Here is an 18,651-nt window from a genome sequence, read left to right as displayed (position 1 = left end):
GCACAAAACATGAACAATATTAAACAATAAAACCTGTTGTTGCTCCAAAAGAGATGACAAACTCAGAAAGTCCCTCAGTGGGCTGCAGCTCGGCTCACTCAGTCTCTGATCAGTCCCTCCATGGCCCAGGCCCAGCCCGGTGACCCACAGGTGTGAGCTGCTGGTGCTCTTCTGGTGTTCAGTCCAGAGCAGGTTTAAACAGCTCCAAAGAAAAAGAAAAACCACAGCCCAGAGAACTTCTCTGCCTCAGAGAGCTAAAAACTAACTAAAAGCAAAGGAGAGCTCTGTCCTGCTGTCTGTTGGCAGACAACTGATACCTCAGGTTTCAGTTTTTCTGTTCTGTTTCAGTGTGCAGCTTCTAGCTTTAGATTAAGTGTTCGTGGGATCTTTTCACAGGGTGGTGAAGACAAAACAATCCTGTTCTAGCTGGAGAGTCAAGGACAATCTCTTCACACTTCAGGCCCAAAGCACAAATAACAGGAAAAGCATAGGGCAGGCAAGCAAGCAAGCAAGGAGAATGAAAGTTCATAATTTGAATCTATTAATTGGGCCGTTAAATCCTGTATGCAAATGGACTAACACTTATAAAAATGTGAGCTCTCATGGCCAAGCCCTCTTTTGCTTCCATCTCGGAGCCATCCGGGCAGAGCCCCGACCGTGGCTCCGGTACTGCCGGGGTGTGGCCTTTGAAGGCACTTCAATAAATATCCACTTTATTCCTCTTGGCTCCGTCTGGCCTCTGTCCCAGCTCCTTAAGGCATCTCAGCAGCCCAGGAGCCGGAATGTGGAGGGGTGAGTGCAGCTCCTGAAAACAAACTGCGCGCTTCTTCCTCCCCCTCTTCGCTCTCAGAACCAGCCCTGAAGGTGCAGAACTCATTTCGGGGCCAAACGGACCAATGGGGGTTCGAGCATCGTGAGGTCACCCCAGGACAGGCCCTGCCAGGCTCAGGGGTCCCGTCCCCGCCTCATCTCCGGCTGCCGGGGGTCCCCCAGCTCCGGTACTGCCCCTTCCCCTCTGCCGCCCCGGGGGTCCCACGTTCCGCAGCCCCGGCTCTCACGGGGATCCCCAAAACCAATGTCCCGCCCTGTCAGCACCGGGCCAGCCCCGCGTGGTCCCCCGGGACCCTCCGAGGGGCGATCACAGCTCCTCTCCCCCCGAAAAAGCTCCTCTTGGGGAGCCCGGAGGGATCCGGGGCTCGGCATCTGCCGGCTCCGAGCGCTCTCCAGAAAAATCCTCCCGGAGACCCCTCGATAGCGCCGGGGCGAGCTCGGCCTCCCCCTGCCCTGCGGCTCGGGGCTGGGGCGATGCTGGCGGGGCAGGGGGTGCTGCAGCCCCGGCGTGCGGGCGGTGCGAGCGGCAGGATTCTCCCGCTCCTGCTCCCGCCGCTCCTCCTGTCCCTCCTCCTCCTCCCGCAGCCCCTCCGCTCCAGCCCGGAGCTCTCGGGCATTTAAGCCACAACAAGCATACCTTGTGAACAAAGGAATCACCCTTAAAACTACACTATTGCATATTCATATATCCTTCATGGTTATGCATACATTCTATTTAAAACAAGAAACTCTGTCTGTTATATGCCAACTGTTTCCTTTAATCCCCATGGCAAGGCCTGAAGAAAATAACTTCTTCTGACAAGAAAGCCATAAATTCCTCTTCTCTGGAAGATTTAGGTGTTCTGTGATGGTTATGTCAAAGCGAGTATGTCATTCCTTAAAAGAAAACCCAGATACATAGTTTCTATTTTAACTACTAAAGCTTCAATTTAACTACACAACTACATTTACAGTACTATTAAAATGTTAATACAGCACTACTATTCAAACTAACATATGTGCATTTTTCACCTTGGGCGTCTGGTGGAGTATCCCCGGAAAGAGCCCAACTCTGCAGGGAGCCACGTGTTTTCAATTGTAAATTAGGTCTCTCTTTCTCTGTCATCGGTGGTTTCCAGTCTTTCCCGGCTGGGTCTTCAGGTCTTTTAAAACTTTAAGAATCTTTTTCTACTAGCACAACTGACTTGATGTATATTTTACATAATCACGAATTATTCCACAATTTATATTACAATGGGGCTGCAGAGATTCCTTCTGCAGGTCCATGGGGATGCAGAGATCCCCCTGCAGGTCCGTGGGGATGCAGAGATCCCCCTGCAGGTCCGTGGGGATGCAGAGATCCCCCTGCAGCCCCTGGAGGAGCCAGGCTGGAGCTCGGGGATGCCTGAGAGGAGGCTGTGACCCCGTGGGCAGAGGGGCCCCGCTGGAGCAGCCTGGCCTGGCAGGACCGAGCCCGTGGCACAGTGACCCACGCTGCAGCACTTGGAGGGGGCTGTGCCCCAGGGGATGGACTCGGCTCGGAGAAGTTCCTGGAGAAGTCTCGGCTGGGAGAGAGCGCAGGGTGCAGCAGGGAACGACTCCTGTCCCTGAGCAGAGGGAGAAGCCGCGGGGGATGAGCTGAGCATGGCCCCATTCCCTGTCTCCTGCCCTGCCGGGGGAGGAGGTGCAGCTGGGAGCAGGGAGGCGTGGGGAAAGCTGCATTTAAGGCTCTGCACTGACTTCTCCTCATCCTGCTCTGAGTCTTTGGAGTTTTCTGCCAGAAATCTCTCCCCTCCCCCGCTCACCCACAGGGCTTTGGGCAGGTTTCCCTTTTTGGGGGAAATGAAAGCGAAGCACCGATGCACTAATGAGGGGCAGGAGAAGGGAGGCTCCCGGGCTTCCCGCAGAGCCGGAGGCACGGAAGGCGCAGGGCCGGGAAAGCCGTGGCGGGAGGTGCGGAGAAGTTTGTTTGTGTGGGCAGCTCAATCCCGCCTCGGGCCCGGGCCCGTCCCGGGGCTGTTGCTCATCTCCGGCTTTGCCCTCACGCAGCGCGGGGGGCCCTGAGAGCGCGGGGCGAGTCTGGGCCGTGCGCAGAGCCCGCCCCCAGCTCGCTGCCATTGGCCGCTGGTGCCGTCAGTCGCGGTTGCGGCGCGCTGATTGGTGGGAGCGGGGCGCAGCACGGCCCCGGCGGCGGGCTGAGGGCGGCCGTGGGCGGGCAGCGGCGCCATTGGCGCCGGGAGCGTCTGTGCGGGCCCGGGAGCGGCGGCAGCGGCCGGAGCGCGGTGAGGCGGCGTCGGCGGAGCTCGGAGGCGGCCCCGGCGCAGGTGGGAGCCGCGCTGGGTTCTGCGGGGGCTCGGGGCTGGCTGCGGGCGGAGGGGGCGGCAGGGGGCTGCGGCGGGTCGGTGGTGCCGTGTCCGGCCCGTGCCGGCCCCGGGCTGAGGGCGCGGCGGGAGCGGCTGCCCGCGGTCTCCTTCCCGCCGGGGCCTGGGCAGGAGCCGCTGCCGGAGCAGCGCTGGCTCGGCCCGGCTGCTGTGGGTAGGACCGAGGGGGCTGCTCCGCGGCCGGGAGCGTGCGGGGAAATTCCCGTCGCCGGAGGTTTCTGTGACCGGAGGAGAGCGAGGAGTCCTGTAAAAGTGAGTTTATTGCCGAGCAGGGGGAGAGGCCTTGGGGCATTTGCCGTGCGCTCTCTGCCATGGTTGTAGTCCGCAGCCTCCTTTTTATCCTCATTTTCCCGGCCGCATCTCCCTCTGCCTTTGCCCACGGGCTGAGGTCCTTGGAAGGTTCAGACTTCCCGATGCGCCTGCTGCCTGTCCTCGTTAATATGCACCCTCCTTTTGTATACCAGCCGATATTCATGGCTCTGTTAAGCCTTTGTTCTTCTCGAAGTTTGGGAATGTAGCGGGACTTTGAATAGCTGTGTGGGTCAATTTGTGAAATTTATTGGAACTGAGGGTTTCTCCCGTAGATTCCTTATCTACAAGTGCCTGGCTCTCTCTCCAGGCAGATTCACTCCTGGACTCTGTTTTGTTCTTCCCGGGTCCTCTTTGGTTTTGGGATTATTCTCAGTGCCCTCATTCCCTGTCCTTTTGTAGCTGTTTGTGGATCAGGAGGCCTGGCTGCCACCTGCATCCCCTGGCTCAGCTGCTGGATGAGCTGCACTGCCAAGGTGTGGAGCACGGTGAAAAGATGAGAGTTGCTTCGGCACAGAAGACGAGAAGCAGCATTCGTTTAACCCCTGGTGTGCCGGGGAGACACGAAAGCATGTCCCATTCCCATCCTTTCCATGTTTGGACCAATACATAAACTGCTCTCCTATTTCCTTTTTTATCTTTCTCAGGACTTTACCTTTGTCATCTCTTTGCCAACAGCAGTTTGAGCCATTTAGTTTTGCCCAAACTCCCTTTTTTTCTGCTCACAGATAATCTGATCTCATCCCCTGGTGAAATGTTGTGTTCCTCTTTCAGTGGATTGGTCAGCAGGAAGGTCAGGAGCTGGAGCTGTCTGGTTGGTTTTTTTTGAGGACAGCTTTTAATCTAATGATGCCATTGAAATGATAAATGGGTTCTCTGCCTCCTGATAGGAATTGGTTTGGGTTCCCAGGGGCTGGTCCATGGTGTTGTAGGATTTGTTCTGCTGGCCCTTCATGTTTTCGTCATTTTTGGGTGCTCCCTGCAGCCGGGGCTGCATCAATTGACCGCATTTTTCTAATTACATAATCAAATACTTGAATTCCAACTAATTTCCCTGGACTTGTTCTAGCAAAAGCCCCAGTGCTCTGATATACCCTGTACAGCACAGACAGTGGCAGCAGATGTTGGAGTGGGCAGGGGGATTATCCCCCCCCCTTATTTTAATGAAATTTTCACAACATTCTCCATTTGCTGTTTCCCTTTGCAGCCTCAGCCATTGCTGTTTCAGAGTCAGATCCTCACCATGGGCTCTGCCTTCAGCCGTGCAGATTCCGTCTGTGCAAGCAGGCAGAGCTTGGGGTGAGGGGCAGAGGGAATCAGCCAATTCCTGCCCCAGGCAAGAAGAGCCAGGTACATTGTCCCCACTCTGCCCCAGCAGTGTTAATTTCCATTTCTAAAGCTCCTCCAGGGTGCCTGGAATGCAGCTTCTCTTCCAGAGCAGCTTCAGCAGCCTCAAATGTGCCCCCCCCAACCTGCTGTTCTTTCTTGGTTTTTTTCTTTCAAATCTTCTATTTATTTTCTTTTCCTTCAAAACTTATATTTATGAGTTAAAGGGTCACCTTTAAATCTCTTCTAGCTTCACAAAATGTTGCCTAAAGGTGAACGTCGAAAAACCCAGACCAAACTTTTTCTATCTCTAAGAGCCACACACAAACATACACAAAAAATTTCCAAGTCAATGAAATTTTTTCTACTTCTCCTCTAAGTAAAATCTCATTCTCTCATCCCTGACCCAAACCCAACCATCAATATAGAAGTAGGAGTAATGTAAAAATACTCTAATGCTCCAAACTTAGCACTGAAACTGCAGGAAAATAAAAACTCTACCACTATGTCTAGTGGAAGAGTCAAGGCATTCCTTGATTCTGGCCAGGATGTGCAACAGAAATCATTCCATCCCCACATAGCCCGGGTGTGCAGAGAAAATTGTTCCATGATGCGTAAAGTATCAGTAAAATATATTGGAGTATATAAAAAATAAAATACTATCAGAGTAAAAGCTCCATGGCTTTTACTAAATTTTTCCCAAACTTGATAAAGTCAGAACCAGTCTAAATCCACTGGTTTAATGTTCCAAAGTTTCAAGTTGTGCAGTTTTTAGTATTTGGTTTCCTCTTGGACCCGGATTTCTTTGCTTCTGCTGTTAATGAGGTGGGAAGTGCTGATTTCCTTCTCAGCCTTTTGCAGACCAGGTGTCTGCAGCCCTGGCAGTGTCTGGGGTAGGTGTTGGTTGCTGTTTGCTGCTGGGGTTGATGTTTTGCTGCTGGGTGTTATCTTTGTGGGTATCTTTTGGGCCATTCCCAGTGTGTTGAGGTGTTAAACTCATCTCCATTGAGTGGTGTAACATCCCTTAACAAAAGCTTTAACATTTCTTTCCCCAAGGCCAAGGCAAAGCAAGCCTGAGTAGAGAAATGAAAGGTTAACAATGTTAAAGTCTATGAGCTGGTGTATTTTCCATCAATGCCATGGCAGGCAGGGCAGTGTGTGAGTGTAAGTGAGAGCCAGAGTGGAATTGTGCCGTGCTCTTGCCCAGCAGCTGTGGCAGGGCAGGCCCAGAGAGCGCTGAAGCTGCAGCAGTGGCAGCAAGGGCTGTCCCCGGTGGCTGGAGCTGCCAAAGGAGGGTGGCCAGGCCGAGGATTTCAGCAGAGGATGTGTGGGCCGATGTCCTGCTGGGATGTTGGCAACAGCAAAGTGCCAAGGCAGGCTCTGTGTCAGCCCAGCTTCCTGGGGGAGAGATTGCACCAGAGACAGGATTCTGGCCACAGACTGCTTTAACTGTGCATCCCTTATCTCCACCCTGCACTAGGTGGAGAATTCCCAGGGTAAGGAATTCCCCAGATCAATTCCAAGGGGAAATAATTGAATATCTGCCCTGGGTCTGGCTCTTCTTCTTGCCCAAGCCAATGGCAAAAGCCGTACCCATGGCATCTTGGTTTCTATCCCCAGCTTCCAAAGGTGCTTTGGTTTTATGTGGCAGCTGAATCTTTATGTTTTGGAGGAGGTTTTTGCTGACTTGTGATGTTTGGGGAGTTTTTGATCTGTATCTCTCAGTTTGTGGGATTTTTGGGCTGAATCTTGGTGTTTTGGAGGTTCTTACAGACATAAGATTCCCAATGACTTCCTGAGATAAACTGGAGCAAGGAGGAACTTCCAGTCCAAGGTACTCTCCTCTTGTTTTTTTTCCCCAAACCAGGATTTTTCATTCCCTGGGTGTGTCTGGATGGAGGAGGAGGAAAAGCCCCGGAGATGCTGCAGGAGGAGGAGCTGCAAACCCAGCCCAGGGAGCTGCGGGGAGGAAAGAGCCCCCCTGAGCCAGGAAGGCGGGCAGAGATCCAGCCGGAGCTCGGAGCTGGTGGAGAAGCCTCATGGCAGGGAGAAGCCCCACAAGTGCTTGGAATGTGGGAAGGGTTTCAGCTGGAGATCCCATCTGATCCAGCACCAGAGGATCCACACTGGGGAGAGGCCCTACGAGTGTGGGGAGTGTGGGAAGAGGTTTCGGACCAGCTCTGATCTCCTCAGACATGAGCGGAGTCACACAGAGGAGAGGCCCTTCCGCTGCCCCGACTGCGGGAAGGGCTTCAACCAAAACTCCCACCTCATCGTGCACCGGCGCATCCACACCGGGGAGAGGCCCTTCGAGTGTGGGAAGTGTGGGAAGAGCTTCAGACAGAGGGGTGGCCTGATCGAGCACAAGGTGATCCACACCGGGGAAGGGCCTTACAAATGTTTGGAATGTGGGAAGAGCTTTGGGTGGAGCTCAGCCCTGAGAAAACACCAGCGCATCCACACCAGGGAGAAGCCCTACGAGTGTCCCCAGTGTGGGAAGAGGTTTCAGACCAGCTCCAATCTTCTCCTACATGAGCGGATTCACACAGAGGAGAGGCCCTTCCGCTGCCCCGACTGCGGGAAGAGCTTCAACCGCAACTCCCACCTCACCGTGCACCGGCGCATCCACACCGGGGAGAGGCCCTACAAGTGTGGGGAGTGTGGGAAGAGCTTCTCACAGAGCTCAAACTTGACCAAGCACCAACGGAGGCACCACTAAGGGAAGCCCTGTGAGTGCCCCGAGTGAGGGAAGAGCTTGTAGTGAGGGAAGAGAGTGAGGGAAGAGCTTGGTGCGCTGCTCCAGCTCCATCCCCCATGGGAGGATCCGGAATTGGCTTTGGTCTAATCTCGGATGTCTCTCCCTGGTGGATAACCCTGTTGTGGGTGATCCCCGTTGGGTGGGGGGAAGGTGTTGGAGGGATTTCTTTCCCTTCTCCTCGTGCTGCCGTGGTTTGGTTGGTAATAAATTCCCTCCCTGTGCCCGGGCTGGGTCTGTTGTCCCCGTGCCGCTGCTCGGGGCGGGATCTCTCCCGTTCCTTCTCTGCACTCCCGGGCCTCTCCTCAGCCAATGAGAGAATGCGGTGGACACGAGTCAGCCAATCAGAGAGAGCGGCGCTGATGACTCACCAGTTGCCGGGCAGACCCGCAGCAGGCAGTGTTCCCCACCCGGACCCCGCCCTCCCTGCCCAGTGCCGGCCCCGCCGTGGGGTCCCCCCAAGTCCCTCCCCAGTGCCCCCATAAACTGGGCTGGGTTTAACTGGGAAGCGTTACTGGGAACACTGGGAGCAGGCGGGCAGGGGCAGAGTGACAGCAGGGCTGGGGGTACACAGGACCCCCCAAAATCAGCGTGGGGATGGAGCGGGGGATCCCGGCTGGGCCCGAGGCCACGGGGAAGCTCTGCGGCTGCCGGCGGCTCAGGAGATCTGTGGGCAGAGAAACAGGGGTGACACCGGGCTGGGGGCCCTGGGGGGAGCACCCACAGTCTTGGGGAGAGGGGACACGACCCCTGGGAACCCCCTGACCTTGCACAGGTAGAACCCGAGCCCCAGACCCAGGAAGACGAGGCCCAACACGAAACCCTCAGTGCCTGACAGCATCTTGCCGCAGGCGGCATCTCTGAGCGGTTCGCAGGGGTCAGGACCCCCCAAAAGCTCCCACAGGCACCCAAACCCCTCCAAGCAACCTCCTGGTGGCTCCCAGCCCACTCAGGATCCCCTGAAACCTCCCTCTTTATCCCTTCCTCACCTCCCCTGCACCCACCAAAGCCCCTCCTGTCCCTCTCAGGATCCCACAACCCCCTTCCAGTCGCCCCCTGCTGCCCCAGGACCCCCAAACCCTCTCCCAGTCCCTTCCCAGCCCCACCAGGATTCACCCAGACCCCTCCCAGTCTCCTCCCAGCACAACCAACCTCATCCCAATCTCTGCTTTTCCATCCCCAGTCTCCATCCAGCCCCTCCCCGCTCACTCTAGTCCCTCCCAGTCACACCCAGTACCCCCAAACTCCCTTCCAGTGCCCACCAGGACCCCCAGAACCTCATCCCAGCAGCTTCTTCTCTGCTGAATTCCTAGAGGAAGACCAGGCCCAGCTACTACCAGACCTTCAGAGAAAACTCCACCCTTCTAGAGATCACCACTTCAGCAGCATTTCATCTGCCACTCCAGGAGGAGCAGCCACCATTTTAACTGGACTACTACCAACACCCTGACTCCTCAGGGTGTCAGGTTTCTGCCTCCATCACTAGTTTCATTTGTACTAATTGCATTTTTTAAATTATTATTTTTATTTAGTTTTTTTTTCCTGGTAAAGAACTGTTATTCCCATTCCCATATCTTTGCCTGAGAGCCTTTTTAAAAATTGTGGTAATTCGGAGGGAGGGGGTTTACCTTTTCCATTTCACAGGAGGCTTTTGCCTTCCTTCACAGACTCCTGTCTTTTCAAACCTAGACATGGGCCTTGTTTTTTTTCTATCCCTTGTGTGTGTGTTGTGGGCTCGGGTCTGGCTCTAGATTTTCTTGTGGGCAGGGCTGGCCCTGTTGGCCGTGCGGAGCCCCCGTGGTTTTCTGGGCTTGTGCCCGGAGGGTGGTGTGGTGGGCTGAAGGGCGCTGCTGAGGGGCTGCCAGGTGCCTATGGCACACCGCCCTGAGAGCGCCCGGTCTGGTCTGATCTCGGAAGCAAAGCTGGGTCGGGCCCTGCTGCTGCTGGGGGCAGCGAGGATGACGTCGAGGATGAGAACCTCTTGCTCCACCTGACCACCGGCAGGCTGAAGATGGTGGACTTTGATTGTGACATGTCCTTTAAAGCCAGGTTCCACAGGGAATTTGCAGATGGGTCCACACACAGGGGATGCTCCCAGATTTGGGCATTGCTCAGCCTGGCCGGGAACCAAAGGTTCCCCCTTTGCTGGGGCGGATGCAGTTGATCCTTCAGTCGGCTGCCAGGCTGCTTTTGGCAGGGCTGGGGGCATGGGCTGGGGTGGGTACGAAATGGGAGTGGGCTCCTGGCCCTGCCAACAGCCCCCAGCACCCACCGTGCCCCGGGCTGGGGCTGGGCTGGGGCAGCCAGCCCGACACAAACAAACCCCCACGGTGGGAGCAGAGGTGGGACTGCAGAGCCTGTGCAGGGGCTGCTTTGCTTTGCAGGCAGGGAAGGGCTTGGGCTGCTCCACTGCCCTTGTTTGCTTTGGGATCACCATGGGGGCAGTGCAGGGGAAGGGAGAAAGCCTGGGATTCCCTCACCCATGGTGGGTTTTTCCCTGGCATGCAGGGGTTGGGCCTTCCTTAAGGCCCTGACAGAGATAAGATTTTTGACCTTTTTTCTTGTTGCCCTATTTGTCTGTAATCTATTTTCAATAATTTGTTGTTAGTTTTTATAGAGGAAGCGTTCCAGGTGTGGTCCAGTCTGGATCAGGAAGTGCAGGGCACCACGGGCGGCTGGGACAAGGGGACAGGAGCCTTCAGCTGACGGGGCTTTCTGGTTTCTCTCCTTGCAGCCGGGCTCTGCGGGTGCTGAGGCTGCTCTGGGCTCTGCCAGGGCCCTGCTGGAGCTCAGCACCGGGCCACAATCAGCCAAAGGAGAAATGGGGTGACCTGCAGCACAGACTTGCTTGAGCATTTCAGCAACACAGCTCAAGTTTGCAGAGTGTACACCTCCCAGGTAAAACATGCCACCACCCAAAAAATAAACTTGTTCAATAACTTCTGAAATGAAATCAATCTGGGATGACCCCAAATGACGTTTTGCAGCTTGCTCAAGCAGTAGCTCAGCCCTTCTCTGAACTGTTCTCTCCCCCACCTGCCTTTTACTTCCCAACTGCTCCCTCTTTTCCCCCAGTGAGTTCCCAGCCCATTCCAGTCTCCATCACACTGTTGCCTTCCTTGGTGCCCCTCACCATGAGGAAGGCAGAGCCCCAGGCTTAGGGACTCATCCTGTCACTGGCTGAGGAGCAGCAATGTCTCAGAGGTCCGGTGGGATTTTAGTGTCATTCAGAGCTGCTCTCCAGCCCCCAGCTCTCCTCACTGCTGAGTTCCCGCTCCCTTTTCCTCGTCCTTGCAGCAGGGTGAGCTCTGTGAATCCCCTTGAGCCTCCCCACTCTTCCCAGCCCACGCACCCACCTCAGTTAGGCTGAAGCTGCAGCTTCTCTGTCTCCTCTGGCACACCAGTGCAGTCCCCTGTGCGGGGAGCCCCAGCCCCAGAGCACAGCACTCAGCAGTGCAGTCGGGGCTGGAGCAGCTGCCCTGCAGCCCTGGCTTGGCTCTTTGTGGCAGGGAATGCTCCCTGTGTGCAGCTGTCCCTGCAGGATGGCCCCAGGGCAGAGCCCAGCCGGGCTCCCCCTGCAGCCCCTGGAGCTTGGGGCAGACAGTGGTCCCAGAGCTGAGGTTCACGGGGAGCACCCGGAGCTGTGCCTCGCACTCTGGTGCCGTGTCACAGTCTCGTGTGCAGGGGCAGCTCCAGGGCCTTCTTCCTCTTCCTCCACCCAGGCCAGCTTGGGCACTCTTGGGGGTCTCTGCTCCATGTCAGTGACTGGATTTGTGGCTACTTGCAGGAGAGATGCCTCAGAAAACTCCGAGTCAGCAAGTCCTGCTTTCGTGCCTGGAAGGCACCTTCAAGAGAGAAGCCTCAGGAAGGCTCAGGACAGCAAGTCCTGTGCTCTGGTCTCGAGGGCTCCTGCCACAAGGACAGGAGACTCCTGTCAAGGATGGTGCTCTGGCCTCGAGGGCACTGGCAGCAGGGATGGGAGATGCCTCCGGGGCACCAAGTCCCACACTCTGCCCTTGAGGGCACCTGCAGAAGAGAAGCCTCGGGAAGGCCACGGGTCAGCAAATCCTGTGGTCCTGCCTCGAGGTCAGCTGCAGGAGTAATACCTCGGAAAAGCTCTGGGTCAGACACGAACGAGTGCGCTGTGCAGGGGCTCCTCACAGCACTGCTCTGTCCCGTCCTGTCCCGTCGCCTGCTCGGAGCACTGTGGCGTGCTCTTGTCACCACCAGCTCCTGTGTCACCACGTGTCACAAAGGGCCCTTGGACACCTGGCTCCGTTCCATGCTGCAGCGTGTCACAAAGGACCCTTGGATACCCTGTCCTGTTCCATTCCACGGTGACCATGCTGCACCGTGTCACAAAGGGCCCTTGGATACCCTGTCCCATTCCATTCCACGGTGACCATGCTGCACCGTGTCACAAAGGGCCCTTGGATACCCTGTCCCGTTCCATTCCACGGTGACCATGCTGCACCGTGTCACAAAGGGCCCTTGGATACCCTGTCCTGTTCCATTCCATGGTGACCATGCTGCACCGTGTCACAAAGGGCCCTTGCACATTCTGCCACCTGCCCTGGGGCCACCCCCAGCCCCCCCAGAGTGGCCCAGGTTGGAAGGAATGCCTTGCCCCAGGTGTGTCAGACAGCCCAACAGGATCTTTAGGAACGGCTCAGACCATCAGCAAACGCTGCCCTGCTCTGTGGGCTCAGGGCAGCAGAAGGAGCCCCCAGGGCTGCCGACGCAGCTGCGCTGGGAAGGGAACGGGACCTTCCATGGAAGCTGCCATGGCCTCCTCGGGACACGTCCCAGCCCATTGCCATCCTAAACCCGCGGGTGTGGCACAGACAAGGAACTGTGGGCCAGGGCAGGAATGCTGCTCTGAGCCCTGGGCCTCAGGGAGCGCTGACACCAGCAGGTGAGGGCAGAGTCCCTGCCCAAGCAGAGCTGTCACCCCCGAGCCCTGGCAGCGCTGGTGCCCGTCTCCTGACCCAGAGACCTGTGCCCCTGGGGGGCTTCTGTGCCAGAGGGAGCCAAACCCACGTGCACTGGGGGCTGTGCTCCTGCCTGCAGGGGCTGTTGGCAGGAGCACCTGGAGCAACTGCTGGCAACACTTGGTCTCTGTCAGAAGCTCTTACCCCATGCTGAAATTATTTTCTCATTGAAGTTATTGCCTTCAGCACAAAAACACCTTAGCAGCAAAGGCACAGAAGATCCTGGCAAGTAAGAATCCTCAGTTCAGGAAAGCTTTACTCCCATTGCTCAACTCAAGTAGTTCCAAAATGGTGCAAACTTCCCAAATTAATTGGGATGGCCTGAGGAGGTGAAGATTTGGAATTTTGCTTCCCATCTCAAAGCAGCAACTCGTTTGCCTTAACCTCATCCACTGAGGGTCACTTTACAGAACATAACACTACACAAAACAAGGGCAAAACCAAGGGCCATTCTTTGGTTTGCAAATGGTTTTCTATGAAGGGATGATAATATCCTAACTCTCTTAAGGAATAAAAGCTCTGAGTAGAAAGAAAAGGGGCTAATTCTCCCCCTGGTAGAGATATCTAAGTGTCCAGTAAAGTACAGCTTTCCCCCCTTGTTCCCTGCAGGAGAATCAGGACCATGAAGAGGAAAAGCCACAGATATTCACAGATATACAGAGCTGAGCCCTCTGTAACCAAAGCTGTGCCAAACCACAGATGCTGCCTTCAAACTGACTCAAATTCCAGCCTAGACCTCTCACCTCCCAGACAACTCCTTCCCCAACACACCTCCAACACCACCCCCCTAAACTCCCGCACAGAAGCCCCCAACACCCCACCAGAACCCCCAGCTGTCCCCGTCCCTCTGCAGAGCTTTCCCACCCTCCAGCAGACCCCCTGGTTCCCTGCACATGCCGTGGGATGGCACTCAGGAGGATCTGCCCCAAGGCCTCCCCTGGAGCAAGCTCAGGCTGCCAGGCCTATGGATCCTGGATCATCCTTCCCTCTGAGCCTTCCTGTGCACGGCTGTTCCATTGGCACATCTGCGCTCAGCTGGGACTACTCTGCTCACCCAGGGCTGCTGGTAAAGGATGGAGAGCAGCCTGGCAAGCTCTTTCTCCAGCTTCCTCTGTGCTCTTGGGGAAGGCAGAACCTTCCACAGGAAAGCAACGGGTGCCACAAGGAGTGGGTGGCATCAGGCAGCTCTGGGGAAGCTCCTCAGCAATGCTGTATCCTGAGGGAACACTGTTGGCCTTGACCTGTTGGCACCTGCAAAAGCTTCAAATCAGCTGCCTCAGCTTCCAGAGCCTCTCTTGGCCAGCATCCTGACGTGGATGCAGGACGGCTGCCAGGCCCTGCTGGGACCCAGCGGGACAGGAGCGGCTGTCTCGTGTCCACGCAGCACCCGTGACACAGCCAGGGCCATCCCGAGAGCAGACAGACGCTCACGGGCCAGCAGAGAGGAGCAAGGAGCCCTGGGCTCCTCTCAGGGTATCTCAGCTGGGCTCGCTCCACAACACACCCTCATTTGAAGGCCTGCTGATGCCCAGCTGCCAGAAATGCCTCCCTTGTGCTCTCCAAGATGCACAGGGAGAGCCAGTGAGCAGGACATTTGGGAAGCAAACCTTCCAAGCCTTTGCTGAGGCCAGGCACACACCAAGATCAGCCAAGAATCTCCACCACACTGCCTGGCCCACCCAGCCCAGCTCTGTGCTGGCCCTGGGCCACAGCAGCTCCCAGCAAACAGGAGGCAAATGCATCTTGCCAAGAGCTGAAACACAGCAGACAGGGAAGATGTGAAACGTGAGTGTGTAAAGGCCTTTTAATTCACAGCTCCCACTGAGAGCTTTGGGGCTCACAGATGGACAGAGATGGTTCTGCTCACCCCTCAGTCCAAAGCGGGGGTAACACACGCTGCTGCAGGTGCTTGGGTTGGTCTCTGCAGGTCCAGGTGGATGCCAAACCTGCTCTTCACAGCCTTCTCCCTTCCCCTGCCCCTCTGCCAAGTCCAGCGGGCCTCCAGGACTGAAAGGAGCACAGAGAGCCAAAGGGAGACACTTGCACCTGCCTCACTGGGAGCTCCCTGGGAAGCACTTTCCTTGAGAAGCAAGCCCCTGTCCTCCAAAGGCATTTCCCCAAATGTGCAGCTTTTCTGCTCAACACCAACACACCCTTAAGAAACGCTGGCAAGGCTGAAACACTTCATGTCCTTTCAGGACAGGCACTCCAGCTCTAGCTCCTATTCCCCCAAGTGCCTTTCCAGGTGGAGGCTCAGACGTGCAGCCCCAGGCCCTCTACAAACACAAGCTGCTCACTGCCTCTTCACCTGCCTCAACTCCTGCCTGCGCCCACGGCACCAAGACCAGGCTGTTCCCAGCCAGAGCCCAGAGCCCTGCTCCCGCAGGATGCTCTTGCCAGCACCTTCCAGGCCTCTCCGCTGTGCACACAGCGCTTTTCATGTCCGCTCCCAACAGGCTCTGGAAGGCAGAGCACAGCCTGGCTGCCTCTGCCGCCAGCACAGCCCAAACACAGGCGGAGGAAGAAGCAGCAGGGGCTGTTTTGTGGCCATGCCCTCCCTCTGCTCTCACTTGCTTGGCTTTCTGACTGGCTCCGAGCCTGGGGCTGCCATTCCTCACTTGTGGGCACCAGAACCACAGCCGGGATCCCGGCACTGCCTGACAGCGCTCCGGGCACTGGCAGGGTCGCGTGTCCCAGTCTTGGGCATCGCGCTGCTGCTTCCTTTGCCCTCAGGCACACCCAAAGCTCCCTGGTAAGCCCAGATGGTAGCTGGTTCTGCCCTCTCCCTGATCCTGTGCAGGGATGGAGCACTGCTGAGCTTTCAGGAAGCTATTCCTGAAAACTTCCAGCATTCCAAGCTCCTTTGCCCTCCGTGGAAGCTTGCCATGGAATCCCTCACAGCTGCCTTCAGAGCATACTCAGCTTGGCTCTTCCAAATTCCAGGGGCTCCAGGCTGCTCAGCAAGATCTGCAACTCCACAGGGTTGTGGAACTGCACCTTCAGCACAGGCACCTTTCCAGCCTGATCTGCCCTCGTTCCTCTGTGTGTGTGCACAGAACACGGCGTGGAAGAGAACAGCAGCAGGGGCCTGTGTGTCCCAGGGCCCGGGATTTGCGCCGCTTCAGCTCCACAGAGATGCAGGTGAGGGGGAGAAACCAAACTGTTTATTAACGGAAGGGAAAGGGAAGAGATGAGATGGGGGCCAAAAAAAGGGAATGGGCAGTGTTTGAGGGCTGGAGGGAGGAGCTGTCAACAGGGAGGGGGAAGGCAGCAGCTATGGGAGCTTGCAGCAGGCACAGCTGTGGCCAGCATCAGGTGTGCCCGGAGCTCCAGTGACATTGAGTCCTGCTGCTCTCTTCACTGTCTCCTGGTACTCTGCTTGGGACCCTGGTTCTCTGAATCCAGCAGATGACCTTAGTTCTGCACATCTTTGTCCAAAAATTGCCTGAGTTTCCAGGTTAGTGGAGGATGGGCTGTCATCTTCGCTCATGGCTTGAAGGGCTGGAAGACAGATAAACTACCACAGTCAGAGACCAGGGGCTGTGAGACACCACAGAGATCTGTGTAACATCACAGGGGCTGCGTAACATCGCAGATCCTGGGTCACATCACAGAGATGTCAGTGTGACATCACAGAGATGTCTGTGTGACATCACGGAGATGCCAATATGACATCACAGAGAGCTCTGTGACATCACAAAAAGCTGTGTGACCTCATAGGGTCAGTGTGACATCACAGTGATGTCCAAGTGACATCACAGAGAGCTGTGTGACGTCACAGAGATGTCAGGGTGACATCACAAAGAGCTGTGTGACATCACAGAGGTGTCTGTGTGACATCACAGAGACATGCGTGACATCACAGATGTGTCCATATGTTGGTGAGCATGTCGTGGGAAACAAGCTTCATGCTGTCATGATCAACAAGTTTCAGTTTATTGGAGTCGATTACAGTTTCTTTATACAAGCACTAATTAGTTCATACATATTGCAAAAGTGAAGCTCAGGATTGGTTACCTTTCTATTAACACATATATCTCTTTGCGATAAGCCTTGCAGTTACTGTTTCTTTATACTTGATTACTTTACTGCATACTAAGTAATATTTCATTTTTAACGAGACACCTGTATGCTCAAGGTTGTTAGGAGATGTCTGTCTCTCAAGGTTGTTCGGAGATATCTGTTTCTCAAGGTTGTTAGAAAACATCTGTTTCTCAAGGGCATAGTTTTCATGCTACAAGTCACGTATTCTCACACTCTCATCAACTTAACCCTTTCGTGTCCCTTGCTGCGCAGCCATTCTTCAGCTAAACTCTCAACACTTCCCCTGTTTTCTCTATAAGCAAGCAAGGATGTGTTCCATTTTTGTTCTATAATTGACATTAAAGTCCTTTGCAAGCACTGAAATACACACGGCAATACAAGCATTAAAATCACTATAACTAACAATCCTATTATCATAAGCTGCAAAAGGTGTTTAAGCCACCCCGTAATTTTCCATGATTCAAATGATAATCCAAAAAATGTATCATCCCTCTGTAACACCTGAACATGTTGCTGCAAACGCTGAATTTTCTTGTGAATAGATTCAGAACTATTTTTCAAATTCATACAGCACATTCCTTCGAAATCTTCACACCATGCCCATGAGCCAATAATAAAAAGTCAATAGCTGCCCGATTTTGCAATGTTGCATGTCTTACGGTATCTATGTCTGTGGCCAGTAAACTTAATAGCTCAGACGTAGCATTAGCTTGCTTGCCTACCCAACATTGTAACTTCTCTAACTGAAAAAGAGCATGTCCTGCAGCAAGGCCGGGCATAAAAAGAGAGGCAACCACTTGCTCCGCGCGATTAAACAAATTGACATTATCGTCACAGGAAGCATCAATGGTTGAGCGCTTTCGTCATGTGGTGGTTACCTGGCTGGTATTGCTATATAGGCCTAGCAGAGTGCTCTGGCTAGGGAGTGCTATTGTGAGACGCCCAAACGTACAAGGGCCTCCAGTGGGCCGTTGAGGAATGCCGCTGAATGCTCTGTCCCCACAGATTAAAAAGATTCCGGGTGGCAATCGGCGAGGAATTGTTGTACCTGGGGCTGGGTCTGTTTCTTTTTGAGCTATTGAGTGACACCAAAAGGAGTGATTTTGCCAATTTTCCTGTTGCGGGGTAATATTCGTTGAGAGTGTTATATTACACCAAGCACCGTTGCCTTCATTGCAATCATATTTGCTGGAGTTAATATACATGCATGAGGCAGCATGGAGCGAGCCCAATATCTCTAGCTCGTCGGGCTTGCCACTATAAGGTAATCTATCATCCCACTAGTCATATTCTTCAAGGCAGGAGCTAATATTGTTTTTACAGTGTCTGGCCGTTCGGGTCGTGACTAAATAAGAGTACTCTGTCTCATTAAGTGGTACGCCAATAAGGAAGGTATGGAAGGGGGATTCAGGCTGGGCTAAGGACACACAAAAGTCTGTTCTATTTAGCTGTCTTGCTAATGAGATCCATACGTTCTGCCTAGGAAATAAGGAGTTAATGTTGGGATGTTTTACCGTAGTAGTTCTTGCGACGGTTATTAATTTTAGTAAACCTACGACAAGTATAATCCCATTGATTGGGTGGCACCTGCCACTGAGTTGGTATACGAACTTCATGACCACAACAAGAGTCTAAAATGCATGAGCGTCTGTCTCCTAATATCTTTTTGACTATGTGGCGTACCTGCCACACCAAATCTCTAAGCTCTAGATCCTCCCTGTTTTCTATTCTGGCTATACTGTTCCTTATAGTATCTCCTGTTAACGCAGTTAATGCTTGCTGCGGCGTTTCCCTATGCCAGGCAATATTACAATTAAGGCACCAAAGTCCGTTGCTAAGAACCCGTTGAAAAACCCACCAGTTACTATTACAGTTCCCACAATAAATTTTTACCCACGCTTGGTGATTATGTGCAAAGCAAGCTAAGCAAGCAGTTTGGCAATGGTGTAAAAAGTCTCTCTGTAAAACTGGGAGAAGCATTTCAGCTACTTCTTGTGCAGTTTCGTATAAAAACTTGATATTAAATTCCTCTTCA

General features: G+C 54.5%; 2 protein-coding genes across 2 annotated transcripts in view; one reads left to right on the top strand and one right to left on the bottom strand.

Moving 5' to 3' along the window:
* The window catches only part of LOC140681480 (uncharacterized), a 1,248,316-nt gene extending 1,240,611 nt beyond the window's left edge, over positions 1-7,705 (top strand). The window contains 1 exon segment of the mRNA XM_072921322.1: positions 6,918-7,705. Within this exon segment, the coding sequence (XP_072777423.1) occupies positions 6,918-7,545 (628 nt within the window). The 3' untranslated portion in view covers positions 7,546-7,705.
* The window catches only part of LOC105759916 (uncharacterized), a 649,836-nt gene that overhangs the window by 498,051 nt on the left and 133,134 nt on the right, over positions 1-18,651 (bottom strand).

The sequence above is a fragment of the Taeniopygia guttata genome, chromosome 36 (assembly GCF_048771995.1).
Source record: "Taeniopygia guttata chromosome 36, bTaeGut7.mat, whole genome shotgun sequence".
Classification (NCBI taxonomy): Eukaryota; Metazoa; Chordata; class Aves; order Passeriformes; family Estrildidae; genus Taeniopygia; species Taeniopygia guttata.
Note: the sequence above shows the minus strand (reverse complement) of the source record. Positions and strands in the feature narration are given on the sequence as shown.